Source organism: Styela clava, chromosome 13 (genome assembly GCF_964204865.1).
Source record: "Styela clava chromosome 13, kaStyClav1.hap1.2, whole genome shotgun sequence".
Lineage (NCBI taxonomy): Eukaryota > Metazoa > Chordata > Ascidiacea > Stolidobranchia > Styelidae > Styela > Styela clava.
Genome location: NC_135262.1, coordinates 11,800,234 through 11,816,578, shown reverse-complemented (window position 1 = coordinate 11,816,578; position 16,345 = coordinate 11,800,234). Strand labels below are relative to the sequence as shown.

Genomic DNA, 16,345 nt, shown 5'->3' with positions numbered 1-16,345 from the left:
TCCTTTCCTATATTGAAGCTCAGAAGAAACCTGAACATTTCCGAATCATCACCCACAATAATAATATATTAACTATTTGTTCAAATGAGTCATGAAACTATTTTCATCGTGACCTACATTTTGAAAATACTATCGAGAGAGTTTGAAAATATCAAACTTCATACAAAAATCTCAAGCACAATATTTTTCTACATATATATATAACAACATCTAGAACAGTGCTCTTCAGCAGGGGTTACGCGGAACCCTAGGGTTCCGCAATACATGCAGTGGGGTTCCGTGAGTTTATAGGGTTCCTCACGGGTTCCGCGTTTTTCTTTTTCATGGAAAGTCATTTTTGCTTCAGCATGTTGATGCGTCATTATGAATATTTTTAGACCACCGTGTCTCATCCAAACTCCAAGTAGGCCAATTCGTTAAACAGGAGGTTTAGTCACAGTGCAGTTAATAGACAAAACAGAAATATTTTCGGTTGTTTCGTTACTTTAGTCATTGTTATGCAACTTACAAGAACGCTATTGTTGCACCATAGTTACATGATGTTCAAAGTATGTAGATATTGATTGGGTTTCTACAAGACCAACTACTTTTTCGTTTTCTATTCTTTTGCGTCGGTGGATCCATATGCATATAATGCAAGGATGCTGTAGCAAGAGTGAAGATAACTATCCTGAGTGATTCGATAAATAGTCTTGCTGCACACTAACACAAATATATTTCTGTAACCTTTCGTCTGACCAAGGTCAAACTTCCTCAGACATACATATTTCAACTAAAGCAAGAATAGCAATTTGGGAATATAAGTTAACATTCTTGCTTTAGTTGAAATATGTATGTCTGATGAAATTTGACCTTGGTCAGACGAAACGTTACAGAAATATATTTGTGTTAGTGTGCAGCAAGACTATTTATTGAATTACTCAGGATCTGTGAATATTGCTCGAGACTAGAGAGAGTATATACTACAAAATAGAGTTGTTGTTCAGCTTTTCGTGTTACGAGTATTTCGTGTTTTTTTTTCAATTCTGATTGGGGTTCCATAAAAAACGAAAAATTTTATCAGGGGTTCCACAATAACAAAAAGGTTGAAGAACACTGATCTAGAACATCTAATTGTTTGTTGTTTGGTAACACTAATGTTTTCTATAACTAATTTGAATCACTATTTAAATCACAACCAATAACTTTACGTTTTATATAGTAGAAGCATTGTCGAAGTTTGGTGAGCTGATGATCATTGTATATAATGTCTGAAATGATGTCGTATGTTGCCGATGTTGAATATATCTGAACTATTGTCTCTTGTGTCTCTGAATGCCCCTGTTAATAACAAAACATAATGTAATTATTTCATTTGATAGAACCCCTCGAAAAAGAACTCATTCAACATCATTTCGATTCAATTCAACTTCAATGGCAAATTTCATCGTGACAAAAATTATAAACTACAGAAAAACTTTTAATGAAAGAGATCGATAACTATTGAATAGTTGTATTTTAGTAGGTGCTTTAAATATGTGATTCTCTATTTGTGTAACAAAGTCAGATGAGCGGATCAGATAAAAGTCACGAACCTTCGTTTGTATGAATCGAAAGCCATTTTTCCAATTGCCTTTCCAAGCGATTTAGCCGATATATCGTGATCAGAGCCAGGGACAACCATTTCAACTTTAGTGTTGTCAGACAGTTTAGCGATGACGTAAGCATCATGGGTTCCACGTTGATTGATACGAATCTGTAATGTTTCGATATTCAGAATTTTGGACGTTTACATTGAATAGATAGATATAAATTAGGATTAGAAAATTTCAAAGACTAATCAAAAATATACATTTCTGTTTACTTCTTTGGGATAAAACTTTTTTTAACAGTTTTTTAACAAAATCAATGTTGATATCGTAACGTACGAATATGCAACAACAAATCAACAACAGAAACTCAACAGAAATTTATATTTTTATTCAAAATAGTTCCAACAATTCAACCTGTTTAAACATTTCACTTTTATAAAAATAAATGCAAAATCAGGTAGCACGTATAAAAATGTCTCACAGATTCTATAACAATGGATGATTTTCCACTGATTTGAGTTTCCCATCGATAATTCTCGTTCACTTCTTCTGCGTCGTCATCGTCACCTCTAACAACGTGAGTAATTTGATGCTGTTGTGAAATAACTTCATCCAATCTTTCAGAAATTCTTCGACGTGCTTCCATGTATTTGGGACAAACTGAGTAAAATTTTAAGGTGGAGATATTTTAAATTATATATGAAGTTGTTATCGATGATTAAGAGTACATAAATAAATGTTGCTGGATATGGCTTTTATCTTTCGATATAATAATTGCTTATCTTCATGAATAACATTATAAAATAAAACGTTTATCTATGTTATTTTCAATATAACGTTACCATTTTGCAACACCGATTCACACTTTTTTGTTCTTTCTGCAATTTCGAGACAAACTTCAGGACTTTCTTCAAATTTTTCGCAAGATATTTCAATGTCTGTGATAGCAGAAGTAACAATAGGAATTATAGTGTGAATATCATAGGGCCAGTGAACTACTGCGAGATCGAGATTGGTTTAATTCAAGCTCAATTGCAAAATTCACTACCATTTATCGCTTTATTAACAACTAAAAATATACAAATATAAAGCGTATCATTCCTCAATAAAATATGGAATGAAAACAATAACAAATGATTCTATAAGATTCAGTTTTTGGGGTTTTTTGTTTTTTCAGGTAGATTCGTTGTTATCATCATAATCTGGTATCAAGTTGGCTTACGTTTGAATACTGAATTTGGTTAAATTATGTCCAATCGGAGAACACATTTATGTGAATTGTGAGAAAATAGAAAACAACTAAACATTATTGACATTGGGATATTTTCTAAACAGCAAACAACTTGACAAAAGTTTTGATTCCGAACTCAAAATTTTCCCCCAAATATAAACCTGTTTTATGCCATGGCTCTACAATCTTCAATATTTAATTAGAAATACTGAATTGAAGAAATTTTCCATGTGTAATATTACTGAATAAAAAAAATACTTAGGACAAAATCTTTCATAATCAACAATTTTGACCCCTAAGCAAATACTCCTCCCTGTGTCAAAGTTCAATGTTAACAAAGCTATTTTACTCTAAAGTTTCTACTCGATAGTATTGTAATATAATATTATAAATATAGAATTTTATATTATTCTATCGCTTATTATGGTATCTCGTATTATACTCTTATTTTTTATGTCTTACCTTCTTTTCTCGGAAATTCTGGCTTTCTCATAATTGGATGATGCCACCTAGGCCATTCCGTTCCATGATGTGGTATTTTCGGAAAAATTGGTGGAAACCTTGGTGGTAAATGGGACTCAATGCGGGGGTGTGGCATTGCAAAGTTGCGCCATGGTTCCCTGGATCTATGAAAAAGCAAATTCAAATTGAAATTAATTTCAAATGTTTAAGCCTTTTTTGCCAGATGAACGACTTGTTAGTAAGAAAACAGTTCGAAATTTATTCTATACAATTTCTGATATTTTTCTCCAAATAATATTACAGAATAGTAAATATTTGTTTAGTTAGGCGGATATCTGAAAATAAGTTCTAGCCTTTTTGTACTTTTTTTTTTTTTTATAAATTTTATATATTGAGAAGCAGTTATCACTTACTGCATTCTTTGTTGTCGCATAAAATTGCTTTGATAATTGCCCCTGTGTCCAGTTCTTTGCTACAAAACAAAAAAGTAACAAAACATAAGTGTCGTACTTAATGAATAACATTAGAGAGTATTTTTGCTGAAGAGCCGTCAGCTGTACTTTTTTCCAATTTTGTTAGCTTTTACCTACCGGTGCACGTACGTACTGAATATGTGGGTTGAATGATGTTCTTTCTCTGAATAAAGAAACATCGGCAATTAAATGTTGCGAAAAAATAGTTATAATTATATCGAAAGAGTACGGCTGTATTCTACAATTGCAGTTTGATGGAAACAAGTATAAGCCATTCCAGTCTAAACATTTAGAATAATGAAACGCTTGCTCGTTAGTAGTTAACATATTAAAGTACACCATACCCGTCGAAAAAAAGCTCATCCGCCACCGCGAAATTAAACTGGGTAATCTTATTTCTATGCATTTGTTACCGTTGATTATTACCAACTATGACAAACTATTTTTGATTGTATTAACATTTCTATTAATTTGCTGAACTCATACTTTTTTATGGTCGATTTTAGATCTCTTCGGCATTCTTTGTCAGTTTGTATACCGAGCGTAAATCTAAACCAAAAAATATTTTTTTGATTGTTTTAATTGATTTGCCTACCTTCCGTAATATCCACGATGAGGGCTTCTTCTGTGTCTAGTATTCTTTCTTCTTGAAAAATTTCTACTTTTTTTAGGGAGACGTTTAGGTAGGATAACAGAAGGATCAAAAGGACGAGACTTTTCAGAGCGAGTTTCTGCTCCAGAGAATCTTATCCTCTCAATAACCTCATCATCTTCCACATCTTCATCATCGTCATCTTCATAATCGTCATCTTCATCGTCGTAATCACTTGAGAATAATTTTAATATAAACTTAAAACTGTATTCTATTTCTATCTAATGAATATTAACCATGGCTGACTGCATTGTGGCAAAATAAACATGTGTTGTTGTCGTTAAAGTTTGTGGGCAAAATAAAATTCTAAAAACATTTCTCACTTTGTGATCCTAGAAAGAAATCGCTGTAACCATTCGCCGAAGTCTTCATTTTCTCTTTCTCTGAAACGATTGTGATATCTTCGAGCAGGTAAATCTGGAATTCTGAGAAGATTCTGTAATAAAACAGCAGTGTTTTGTTTAAGTCCAATTTATCCATTAACATGATAAATACATATGAAAATAAATTGAACACAAAAAAAGAACTTTCAATCATAAATTAGCAAGTTACATTTAATTCCAAAGTGTAAATAAAGTTGTGAACAGTGTATTTTATATTTTATCAAGCTGCAGCCAAACTGCGCAGTAAGTTATCTGAGTTTTGGCAGTTTTAAAATTCAGTAAATAAACTTTATTGGACCCCAGGTCACAAGATAACTTTGCAATATATACGTTAAAGTTAAACAATGTAAAAGTGTCGTACTGTAGAAGACTCACAATCGACTTCAAGGTTTATTACTTCCAAGTGAGTCCTATTGCCTTTCAGAAACAGAAGATTTTAATGATTATAAATTATACCCTGTATTTTCCAAACACCCGGTTCATTGATCTTTGGAATTGATCTGTGACGTTTTCAATTTCCTCTGCAACATCCTCATGAGTGAATGTGTGGGTTTTGTTGTTATTTGTGATGGAAACAGTAAACTGAAATTAATTATAGAGAAAATGGACGTTCATTGAAATTGAGTTCGTCTAATTATTTCAATGAGACCTGTATGACACAAAACAATTGAGTATACTAGAATTATAGAATCGTTAGGTTCGTTGAATTATGTGGGTGTATAAAATTATATCTGAAGTTTTCGTTTAACAAACTGGTGACTCTTATACTTACACATCGAATGAAAATATATATGGTTGCATCCACGCTTTTTAAACGCTCTGTATCACTTCCACTCATAATAGAGTTGTGACTTACTTTGTTCATTATGAGGCAAGTTTTTCTCACTTTTAATTTTGTGATGTCACAATAGCATGTTGCAAGCAGTGTAATTGGTTTAAAATTATTTTGGGATATCTCTGAAAATGTTGATGACCTACTTCTGACCGAGCCGTTTTCTTGAATTATAGTTACCTGAATATTACTTGAGTTTTTGATTGCGTCATTGAGGTGAGAAATTTGATTTTCAAACCATTCACCGAGTGGTATAGGTTTGAATATTTCCGGTGGGCGGAAAATAGGGAAAATGCGTTGAAGTCTTCGATTGAATGATCGGAAACTTCGCGGACTGGTTCTGCAAACAAAGCAATATTCAGAGCAATAACAAATATTGGAGCAATAATAAAACGAGAAAAAGAAAAATATTTTTTTAACAAATCTAGGTAGTGTTTGGTATCTTCTTTATTCCTGTATTATTCGAAACTACAACACTTAATCTTAACCAATCATGAATTACATCAGTTACAGTAAAACTACTTTCAGTTACGACTAATTGTAAATAATCACATATCGAGATGTATGCCGTTAAATTGAAAAGTTTTCACAATACCGAAACATTTGATACGCTTGCGTTGTAGTAAACAATGAAGAAAATCTAATTGCACATGGCCCAAACACAAACATCACCATATTTCGATCAAATATTAGCCGTTGCCGATACCGTGATACCACGTTGACCGTTGTTAATAAATTGAATTAAAACAGTATATTGTTACGTAGGTTAATAAAAATCCAATGATTTTGTATAATCTCTGGCTAAGACTATTTGACTCACAAAATGAACAATAAAAGAGAAAAAGCTGTTAGCAACACATTTTTCATGGTTCCAACCATTAATTCGTCCATTGGTCAATCATATTCATGTTACATACCTGCTTCTGCATCTTGTCCTGTATTGTTCTTTGCAAGTTTTCAAAAGCACTGGGCGACACAACTCCCATATATATCCTGCTGTTATATTGCATTCCACATCTCTATTCCGGCTGATATTTTTCCGAATTGTTTCAATTTCTGCATACGCCCTTGCATCCGGAGGCGGCTGCTCCACAAAAATCGCTGAGAATTTGTAAATTATATTGAAAAATTCATTCAATCATTTATTTTCAAAATAGTGAAATTTCTCTTGTACATTAATATTTACAATATAAATTATATGTAAAAATAATATTAAATAATGATAAAAAGTAATATATCCATGACTAGAAGTGATTAGATCACACCGTAGAATTTATAGAATCATGCCTTGACGGTTAATTTGTTCAGGAGGTACGTAATAATTTACTGCCCATAAATCCCATGCATCATACTTCACGAAATTGAAATCATGCATATTTTTTTACACGTAAAGTGCAATATACATACGAGGTTTTTCTTCGTCGGCCATTGCATTTTCCATTTCATGAACAAGATTTTCTTCCGCTATTCTAGTAATTTCTGAAAAAATTAATAGAGAGATTTGTTATTACATGAGAGCGTTGGGAATGACTGTAGTATGGCCAAAAAAATGCATTAAGAATATGAAATGAATTGTCGAATTTTTTTTAAACTCTCAAACTGCAAAATGAAATGAGAAATATGATTGAAATCATTTTAAAAACAATATAAAATTCAAATCATTTTTTATCGGCAGTTTTCGATTTTCAAAATTAATCTTTGATTGACAGTGCGAGTCCACGAATAGTTAATAATGAATACTTGCCTGCAATTTCAAACCGAGATAACACTTTCGTACTTGGCCTTGATATGTCGCACTTTGACAAAGTCATCATGACCAAAATGACCATAAATTTATATAACATCATGTTGTTTATTTATGATGTCTTAAACTTAATAAAAATAAATCAGTAATTATTCAAGCTTCAATTGCGATCCAGTTAATTATGGATGAGCTGTTAAAATCAATTAAAAAAAGCAAAACAAATACCTGAGAAACGCGGATATATATAAAGAGTGTCCGATGTCTTACAAAAAACCTTATATCTTTTACAAACGAGTTTGTAACACATTAGTTATATTTATTATAAAATTCGATGCAACATTTTGAAAATCTCGCACTGGATATTTCTGCATCATTATAGGTAAAGGTAACGTATTACAGTAAATATTCTAAAGTAAATTTGTCTCTAGCGTCCCCAGAAGTTCTGTGCTATTGTTTTTCTTTCTGTGTTAATATTCTTATGGATTATACTTATCCATAAATGGAATACAAATAGCTGACTTGTTTGATATATTGCGGCTCTCCCAATCAAGTGCTGAATGACTGTATAGTAAGGTGCTAGGGTGCTCAGCGTTTACTTCTGATACATATGTTTACACTCACAAGATGATATTATATTTATTCACATTCACAGTCTTACAGATTGAATCACAGTAAATACATTCTGCTAAATTGACTCACAACTCAGAAGTTTCATTTTTTATCTTTCAATTCTGTATTCACACAGATCATCACTAAAATTGTATGGAAGTTCTCAGAATTGAATTGGTATTTTATGTAGAAATCGATAACGATCAGATACAAAAATGCCAACAATAAGAAATTTATTCAGAAATGAAAAATAAAAGTCAAAATCACATGATGTTTTGATGTTTGTTTGTTTATTATAAATTCCTCCAGTAGCATGCCAAATTGCCTTTTCTCGCCTATGAAAAAGATTGACAAATAGTTCCGCTCATACTTAAATTGGGAAACTCGTACCAGGTATTGAAACCCGATATCGTTTCTAAAAAAACAATACTACGTGACCAATTGATGAACTACATTCTAATACAGTGGTTCTCAAACGTCGGGTAAACAGTTTTTTGAGGGGACGTGAGGCTAAATGAAAATAAAAATATTTGTTAACTTTGATCTTGCCCGCCTTAATTTTGATATTTTCATTTCAAAACTTTTCATTTGTTTTATTATTTACGTTCCATCCAAGAATTTTTAACGTGTTTTTCAAATAAAACATCTTTCCGTCTTACTATCTATCTGTTATTCGTAGCTTATTGTTATTTTGCTTTTGAGTTATTTTGAGATGCGGGACTTGATAAACTCTAAAAAGGGGCGTGGCTTAAAAAGTTTAAGAACCACTGCTCTAATACATACGTTTCACTAAAAAAATATACATTAAATTCTATTACCTACCTACCTAATAAAAAAGGCAGTATCTTACAACAAAAGGCCATTTTTTTCGATATAAATTACAATTATTTCAAAGTTATGTAAAACTGATTTTCTGTTGTTTATGGACTGTGAATTGATTCGTATTGCATGCAATTGGGAGAGTAATTGGAACCTAGTGGCACGGCCTGATTAAAGTTCGTACTACTTGACTCTATTGTTTCAATATTGTTTTTTTATCAACAGCGAAATTTGAGTTGTCATGAGATACAACGTCATATGGTTCGAGTATATGAGTAAAATAAAGTAGTGGAATATAATGAAATATAAAAACAAAAGTGCAATGACCTGTATGTCAGTTGCAGCAAAAAAGATCACGAAGTAAATCATTTGCAGCAAAAAAGATCACGAAGTAAATCATTTGCATGATTTCGAATAAGCATTTTTTGTTACTGTATTGAGGTGAGAGTACGTCATTTAATAGTTTCTGAAGCCTATTCAGGACCAGCAAGTGAACGACAAAAATACATGTACTTTGTGCCAGTATTTGCGTCTGTTTACCAAGATGTATGAAGCAATGATTCTTAGTTTATGATAACTGATACTTTCAAAATCTATTCAACTAAACAAACCTTGAAATCTAGTAAATCTATGCACAATTTATTATCACGTACTATGATCCGTTTAATACAAATGAAATATAACACAGACATGATATTGTGGTTGAAAACAATGTATAAGTATTCGCACAAATATGAATAAGCCATTTAAAGTTGCAATTCTATACAGCCATTGTTATAAAGAGTATTCAAATCAATTTACGCTATTCCAATTTTTATTAAACGACAATATCAGTTTCAGTGCATGCTCCGTGTACATCGAGTTTCCATCCATCCGCGCAGTTGCAGCTTGGCCCCTATGAAAAGTGCACGTTTGAATATCTTCCTTTCGACGTTCTATGGCATGCTATTTATGCTACTTTACTTATATGATTGAAAGGAAACATAAAAGCGCTAAAACATCGTGAGAAATATACTTGGCGAAAATGGTAAATTAAAATAATATTTTCTTCCCACAATTTACTAGGGTTCAATTCGGTAATTGCTTTATCTAGACAAGAAATTGCGTTCATATGCTTGGATAAACTTCCTTTAGTATACCCATGTCAACAAAGCATGAATTTTATTTAGCATTGGATGACATAATTGCGCAATATAACCATATTATTTCTATTCAACGGTCAAAGTAAACTATATAGACTCTTATATTTTTTAAAATAGAATATCTTCAAAATTCGTTATTTACCTTGGGTGTATAAAGACAAAGATGCCAACATCCCCCGTTAAATACCCCACATTGATTTGTAATTCCTGGCGGGGGGTACAGTTTCGTAGCTTTGACTCCATTTATTGGAATGTTGGTATGTAGAAGGGTCTTTGTCTCATTTGTATTCACGTTGAAGCTTTCGAGATTTCCTTTCAGCCAGTCAGTCCAATATATGTGATTGTCTACATAGCTTTTACAGAGGAAAACGAGTTTAATTTTCAAATTTAAGGACGTATTTGTTATGAAAAAGGCAAAAATGGCTTCTTCATAGAGTACTGAAGCATTTCCTAACGTGAAGTTTTTCAGCGCCGTTGAGAAACTCAGACTCGTGTTGAAGATACGATGGTAATGATGGTTGAATTATCAAATTTTGTTGATGATTAGACCTCGTAGTCCGGCTCAGCATATTTCGATGAATAACTCCTAGTATATATATGCATAAAATGTAGAAAAGGCAAATTTTTTGTTACTTCATTGTTTTCGGGTCAGGTGTTTATTACCTAACACCATGAAATAAAGGTTTACATCGAGAGTCATCAAATATTATCATCAAATATAGTCATAAATTATTAACAAGGTCATCACACCCCAAGTGAATTTTCGTAGAAAATGATCAAATGTAAGTCAAACTAACTTTATTCCAAATAGGAGAGACCTCTGAGATAATGAAGATGTCGACAGAAGTTGTTTTCTACCAGAGCCGTCGGTGTTGACGACTGATATAGTATTAAACCTAGCATCAATCCAGTATATTACATTCCGTTCAATGTCTGATGTAATTCCTGTTGTGGAAAAACAGTTTAAAATATCAATCACAATACATATGGTCGTTATGGTAACCGTGAATATTGACCAAGCTATGTGGGCATAAACAGAATTAACCTTTTTCAGTTCTGAAACACTGAAATCCGAAAATTGACGCCTAAAATATTTGCTGTTAGATCAAAAGCCAAATGAAAATTAAACAGTTATGGTGATTTTTGTTTTAATGCTTGGGTGATGTTTTTTTCCCCCTGTAAAAATTTTCATATTTAATATAACAAAATCTAATTTGTTTATGCAATGAAAAGACTACAATGCTTAGGGCAGTGGTCCCAAACCTTTTATTTCCCGTGGCCCTCTGTTGGAGCTTTTTATCACTCAAGGTGCCCCTGTTTATCACCCCATTGGTATTTATAGTGTTACTTTGATAGGTAAATTCCGAATCCCATTATGTTCAAACAATTTCATGCTCAACAAAAGGAAAACATTCTGTGATATAAGCTTATCTAGCAATGAAACTAGGAAGAACGGGCGGTGTAAAAAAAAAGTGAAATCAGTTCTGCGCGTGGCATGGTGGCCTCCTACAATTGCTCTGTCGCTCCCTTGGTGGGCCAGGAAGGAACGAATCACTGGTATAGAGTATTATGTATTGCAGTAGGCTGTTTTGTGGCACTTCAAATTTATTTATTAAATTTAAAAACTATTAGAATTATGTCTTCCCATTTGGCCACATAATGTCTTCGTCAACCAATGTTTTTGAATTTGTCCCATCCATCCATGCAGATGCAATTCTTGGTTTGAAACCCCATTCACCCCAATACAATTTTCCTCTCAATGGATCAACGGCTATACCCCTAAATGAGATAGAAAAATTATAATCATATTTATGTACAAAATTCAAACAACTTTTTAATTTAAGCATTGCTCTGCCTACCTTGGTGTATCCAAATCATCCGCACCGACCAATGTTTTCTGCAAGCTTCCGTTCATACGCGATACTTTTATTTTGTTTGTATATTCAACCCAGTATAAATTTCTCGCCACCCAATCAATCGTCAAGCCCTCACACGTTTCATTTGCATTCATAAAGTGTTTGTATTCTTGAAAGATGCAAAATTTGTGAACGTTGTCCAAAACAAATTATCACGGATTCAAAAAATTACCTTTTCCGTCAAGTCTTGCTTTATGAAACCCTTCCCATGCCCAATACACATAGCCCTCGACAGAATCGTAATCAACATATATTCCGTCTTGCATGCCGGGAACTTTAAACACACTGAAGTTTTTTTCTCCCGCAATAAGTTCAGTCATCACAATAATTTCGTGTTTGAGTGCTGTGATCACAACTAGTCGCTCATCGCGGCTTGATTCTGTAGATTGTAATATGGGCATTAGAATTTAATTGGAATTGTCCGCTATAAAACACGAACAGAAATAAATGTAAATTGTTTGAATCTAATTATTTATATTAATGGTAAACATAATGTGTCTTTCATGTTATTCTGCTCGTGTTGTATCGACGCATCTTTCTCACTGCACTAAAATCTGATCTAGTTGTTACAATAACCGATTAATGTGGCTATGCGCTTTTATGACCTGAAGTCTCGAATATGCATGGTTTAATTTAATCAACATCATAATATCGACAGCGTCGTCGTCATCAAACCAACCCGGTAAACCCTCACTAAGTTTTTCAGCTCTTCTTGAAAAATTCCAAAATGGTAAATATTTATAGTTACTAAACATTGACTAAACATTGAAACCTATGGAGTCATATATATATACTTAACCTGGATCAGAAACAGACATTGAAAAATTACTGGCGACAATGTTGACAACATCGCATAAAGTAGACAACATTTCGTACACTGGATTAGATTTTGAAATTGTCTTCAACATCTCATCACACGGGGGATATTGAGCTGTAGTGTGAAATATATTGCTAGTCATATACTGATGAAGCGCCAATGAAAATGTTTTTGGTGTTATTGATCGCAAAAGTTAGCTTAGTAGGCTATATATAAATCAATTGGAATAGTCAAAATGGGATTATGGGTATTTGAATAGAATCTATTTAGTTGGCTCGTGATGATAGTAGCTATAAAATTCAAAAAAGTTCTTTATTTTTTACGATTGAATTTTGGGTAAAATTCACACCTTCGGCTGATTCTGAAACAAAAACTGTATCTATCATCATTTTAATAGTTAGTTACCTGCAGCTGATCTTCGCATCGACAGCCCACAAAATATCATAAGAACGACAAAACATTCAGAGAATCTCATCCCGATCATCCAGTGAGATGAAACAGAAAAGCTTTGTCCAACTAAATCAAATTGACGACCTGTTAACCTTATTCAAACTTGCCTATTTTACAGAAAAAGATCAAGATTTCTTTCCGTTAACTGCTTAATCAATATCACCCTTTCGTCTAGTTAATATTAAACTTCCCGTATTGGGCTAGAGCTGTACACAATTAAAGTAACCTGGTTTTAACAATCACAAGCTAGCCACTCGTTAGTTGTCGATATTATCCACTGCAACGAGTACCTAACTTCCTAAGCTAATCCTTCTGGCGGCAGATATTCATAGTTGCACCAGATTTGGAATTTCCCAGAATATGTCTGAACAAATTGATTTCCGATTGTCCAAGATTTTTGTAGTTTTTGGCTCACTTTGTCGTACATTGTATCCGAGTAAATAGTTCACCTTGTCTCTACCAGATAATAAACACTATTTCAGGTAATTACCGAACATGCTTGCAATATTGAAATAAATAGCCTCTCTCGTGATGCAAACTACAGTTAATTTGCTACGATGGCAATGACCCATTCAAATCAACCTTGGCTATCGTTTTCAACAACGTAAAATAACATATATATATAACAAAGTCCAATAATTTGATTCAATATAATTGTAACATTAAAAATCTGTACATTGCAAACTCAGAAGCAAAGTTATTGATGATATTGTTTATAGGATAATAAGTTAAGCCTTCGATAGAAAATGTATTGGACACTGGACAGTACTTATAAGTGGGACAAGATCAGTTAAAGAACGTTGACTCAATTTGGTAATTTAACAATTTTAATAATACATAGCCATGATTGAGTGGCAAAGTAGCCTGAAGCTTTAGCCAGTTCTGAAATTTTAGTATTTACGTAACAAGTTTAAATACCAAAATACATACGGACGATTGTTAGCCCAGTTTTCCCTTGGAAGCTATATGGAATTGTTAGGGCGGTTTGCTACACTTACATTATACATATTTATTCATAAATATAGATAATAAGGAAAGCAATGATCAAGTAAGACAGGAATCTCACATTTTTACATGTGGTACAATTGATTAACTACCATTTCCTTCTTGGAGGTAGCTATATTTGATTTTCCGGTTTGTTTTTGTATAACACTGTAATTGTTTTCTAAATCATTTTGATTAGTATCTGACTCCCCTCTGACTTGAGATATGGAACCTTGAACGATAGAATAAGTATTGTCCATCACTCTCCCTGAACTTCCAACATTTTTACTAGCTGTATTTTTGTTTTTCATTTTCCAACGATACAGTCTGCAAAATATAATTATACGCCTGTGGCAGTTTTTCGTCAGAAATGTAGCGGGACAGACTTTTCGTACCTGAACAAATAAAACCCTTATTCATAAGCAATACCGGCATTTAAGATAGTACTTACATGAACAAGACCAGTATGAAGAAAGACAGCGTAATTCCAAATAAAATCCCAAATATAACGCCAGTATAGTTTTCATTTTGCTCGCCAGTTCTTGCCGTGGTAGATAGAGGATATTGAGATGTTTCTATTGATAAAGTGAGAGCTGAATCAGAGAGATTTAGTGATTTGTAATTAGCATAGCAAGGCATAGAAAAGTCAAAAGACCTCGAGACTGAAAGAATACTTGATATCTTAAAACATTTTTACCACCCAGCAGAAACACAGGTTGATACAGAATATATCCCTTGTTTTTATTAGTGAAAATCCTGAACACTTGCCTGGAAATGCCATAAACTTGATTCATCACAATTTAATCTTTAATCCTAGTCTAGTATAATATACAGATCATATCTCATATATTTACATTTAATTACCTTGATTTGATTCCTCCTGTGAACCACATCTTGTTAGCAGATATGTCATTTTGAAGCTGTATATATCGTCGGTTGAAAATTTTTTGTAAGTTATATTCAGCGGCAATATGACATCGTTTATAATTTCAAAAACATCTCCACAACCAAGTCTTCTTGTCGTGGTTTCATACTGGCTACATTGTACTCTTTCCGACATCAAAACAATGCAACTGTTTTGTTGAAACATGCAGAGTTCCAGACTTGAAGTGTGACCTGGAATGTTAAAGTCGTTAAGTTATATTTCTTGATTCTCTTAAGTCTTCTTGGAATAAAAAAAATCGATCTAGTCCACACTCCATGAAAGATCAAATAACATCAGTATGTCACAATTTATAATAAAAGTAGTAGCATTAACGTGATCAAGAAAGGACGCAAAAGAACGAAAAAACGCTCGTTGACGGACGATTTGTCTGGGTATAAAATTTTAACGAAAACAATCAAAAATCAAGGATAAAAATACAAAAACAGTAAAACAGAAAAAAGCTATAATACATCGTGTACAAAATATTACCTGGAAGTTTAAAACTGAGCAATCCTCCACATGCGGTTAGATATCCGGAATCGTCAAGTATCAGACTCATTTTATCAAGTGCCATGACTAGCATTTCGTTGGCCATAGTGCAGTTTTCAAGAACAAGAGATAGGCCTGTTGAAACTGTTGATCGCGTCGGCATTCCATCGTCTTCGAATGTTCCGTTATTCTGCCTGCATAAGTCGATATACAACGGACAGGTACTTCCGAATAAATTGACTGAAAAAATGTTCAAACTGCGATTATGCATACCGTTTAACTAAGTATTCGAACGAAAATTGAAAGATATGCAATACTTACCGATTACCAGAAGAGTTTTCAAGTCCATAATCAAGTTTTTATTAAGTGTTTATACAAACTATCAACAACTACACCGAACTCTTACTCTATTCTGGTAATACTTTAGCATGAAAATCTGTCCTTATTCATGAATCATTGACCATTATATCCAGTGTACAGAATAATAATATATTGTATCGTTCATCCATTACTCATACATACCCTTCTGTGTTTCAAATGATATGCACTTTCATTTTTTGAATGACTAATTTTGATTGTCTTTGGCCCACGTTTCCGATTGCGTTGCACTAAAATTAACCGGGCCCAGTACATAAACCTAGTTGCGCTTAATATAAATATTCTCATTTTGCCATGTATGAGCTGATTTTAGTGCGTTTATTGAAATAATATAGTTGGGTTACACAGTAAACTCTCAATTCTGATTATTGAAAACATGGCAAAATGTACAGTGACTGACACTCATCGCTAAATCTGTAATACTACTATACACAAATGTACACGGACAAAAATAGGATTTTTCCTAGT

General features: G+C 33.0%; 3 protein-coding genes and 1 long non-coding RNA gene across 5 annotated transcripts; all 4 read right to left on the bottom strand.

Moving 5' to 3' along the window:
• Positions 1 to 867: 867 nt before the first annotated feature.
• Positions 868 to 7,481, bottom strand: LOC120332564 (uncharacterized). The gene is made up of 14 exons (XM_039399833.2): positions 7,349 to 7,481; positions 7,012 to 7,083; positions 6,522 to 6,705; positions 5,785 to 5,944; positions 5,229 to 5,354; positions 4,713 to 4,825; positions 4,333 to 4,563; positions 3,855 to 3,900; positions 3,678 to 3,736; positions 3,265 to 3,428; positions 2,414 to 2,509; positions 2,053 to 2,231; positions 1,575 to 1,735; positions 868 to 1,320 (listed from the first exon to the last, which is right to left on the bottom strand). The coding sequence occupies exons 1-14, from the start codon at positions 7,449 to 7,451 to the stop codon at positions 1,293 to 1,295; spliced, it is 1,722 nt and encodes a 573-aa protein (XP_039255767.2). The 5' UTR covers positions 7,452 to 7,481; the 3' UTR covers positions 868 to 1,292.
• A 739-nt stretch (positions 7,482 to 8,220) lies between these two features.
• Positions 8,221 to 11,061, bottom strand: LOC144431449 (uncharacterized). Its single transcript, XR_013480015.1, has 3 exons — positions 10,716 to 11,061; positions 10,061 to 10,271; positions 8,221 to 9,671 (listed from the first exon to the last, which is right to left on the bottom strand). It is a non-coding gene; the product is annotated as an uncharacterized LOC144431449 (long non-coding RNA).
• A 459-nt stretch (positions 11,062 to 11,520) lies between these two features.
• LOC120332948 (low-density lipoprotein receptor-like) lies at positions 11,521 to 13,304 on the bottom strand. Its single transcript, XM_078119014.1, has 5 exons — positions 13,057 to 13,304; positions 12,634 to 12,765; positions 12,007 to 12,213; positions 11,778 to 11,943; positions 11,521 to 11,697 (listed from the first exon to the last, which is right to left on the bottom strand). The coding sequence occupies exons 1-5, from the start codon at positions 13,133 to 13,135 to the stop codon at positions 11,553 to 11,555; spliced, it is 729 nt and encodes a 242-aa protein (XP_077975140.1). The 5' UTR covers positions 13,136 to 13,304; the 3' UTR covers positions 11,521 to 11,552.
• Positions 13,305 to 13,835: 531 nt separating this feature from the next.
• Positions 13,836 to 15,995, bottom strand: LOC144431425 (uncharacterized). 2 transcript variants are annotated; one of them, XM_078119541.1, is made up of 5 exons: positions 15,821 to 15,995; positions 15,500 to 15,739; positions 14,950 to 15,201; positions 14,537 to 14,678; positions 13,836 to 14,412 (listed from the first exon to the last, which is right to left on the bottom strand). In XM_078119541.1, exons 1-5 carry the CDS (start codon positions 15,846 to 15,848, stop codon positions 14,172 to 14,174), a joined length of 903 nt encoding a protein of 300 aa, XP_077975667.1. In that variant the 5' UTR covers positions 15,849 to 15,995; the 3' UTR covers positions 13,836 to 14,171. The 2 variants fall into 2 exon arrangements, with proteins under 2 accessions (XP_077975667.1, XP_077975668.1); XM_078119542.1 differs by having other exon boundaries at positions 14,537 to 14,660; positions 15,821 to 15,994.
• Positions 15,996 to 16,345: the final 350 nt, after the last annotated feature.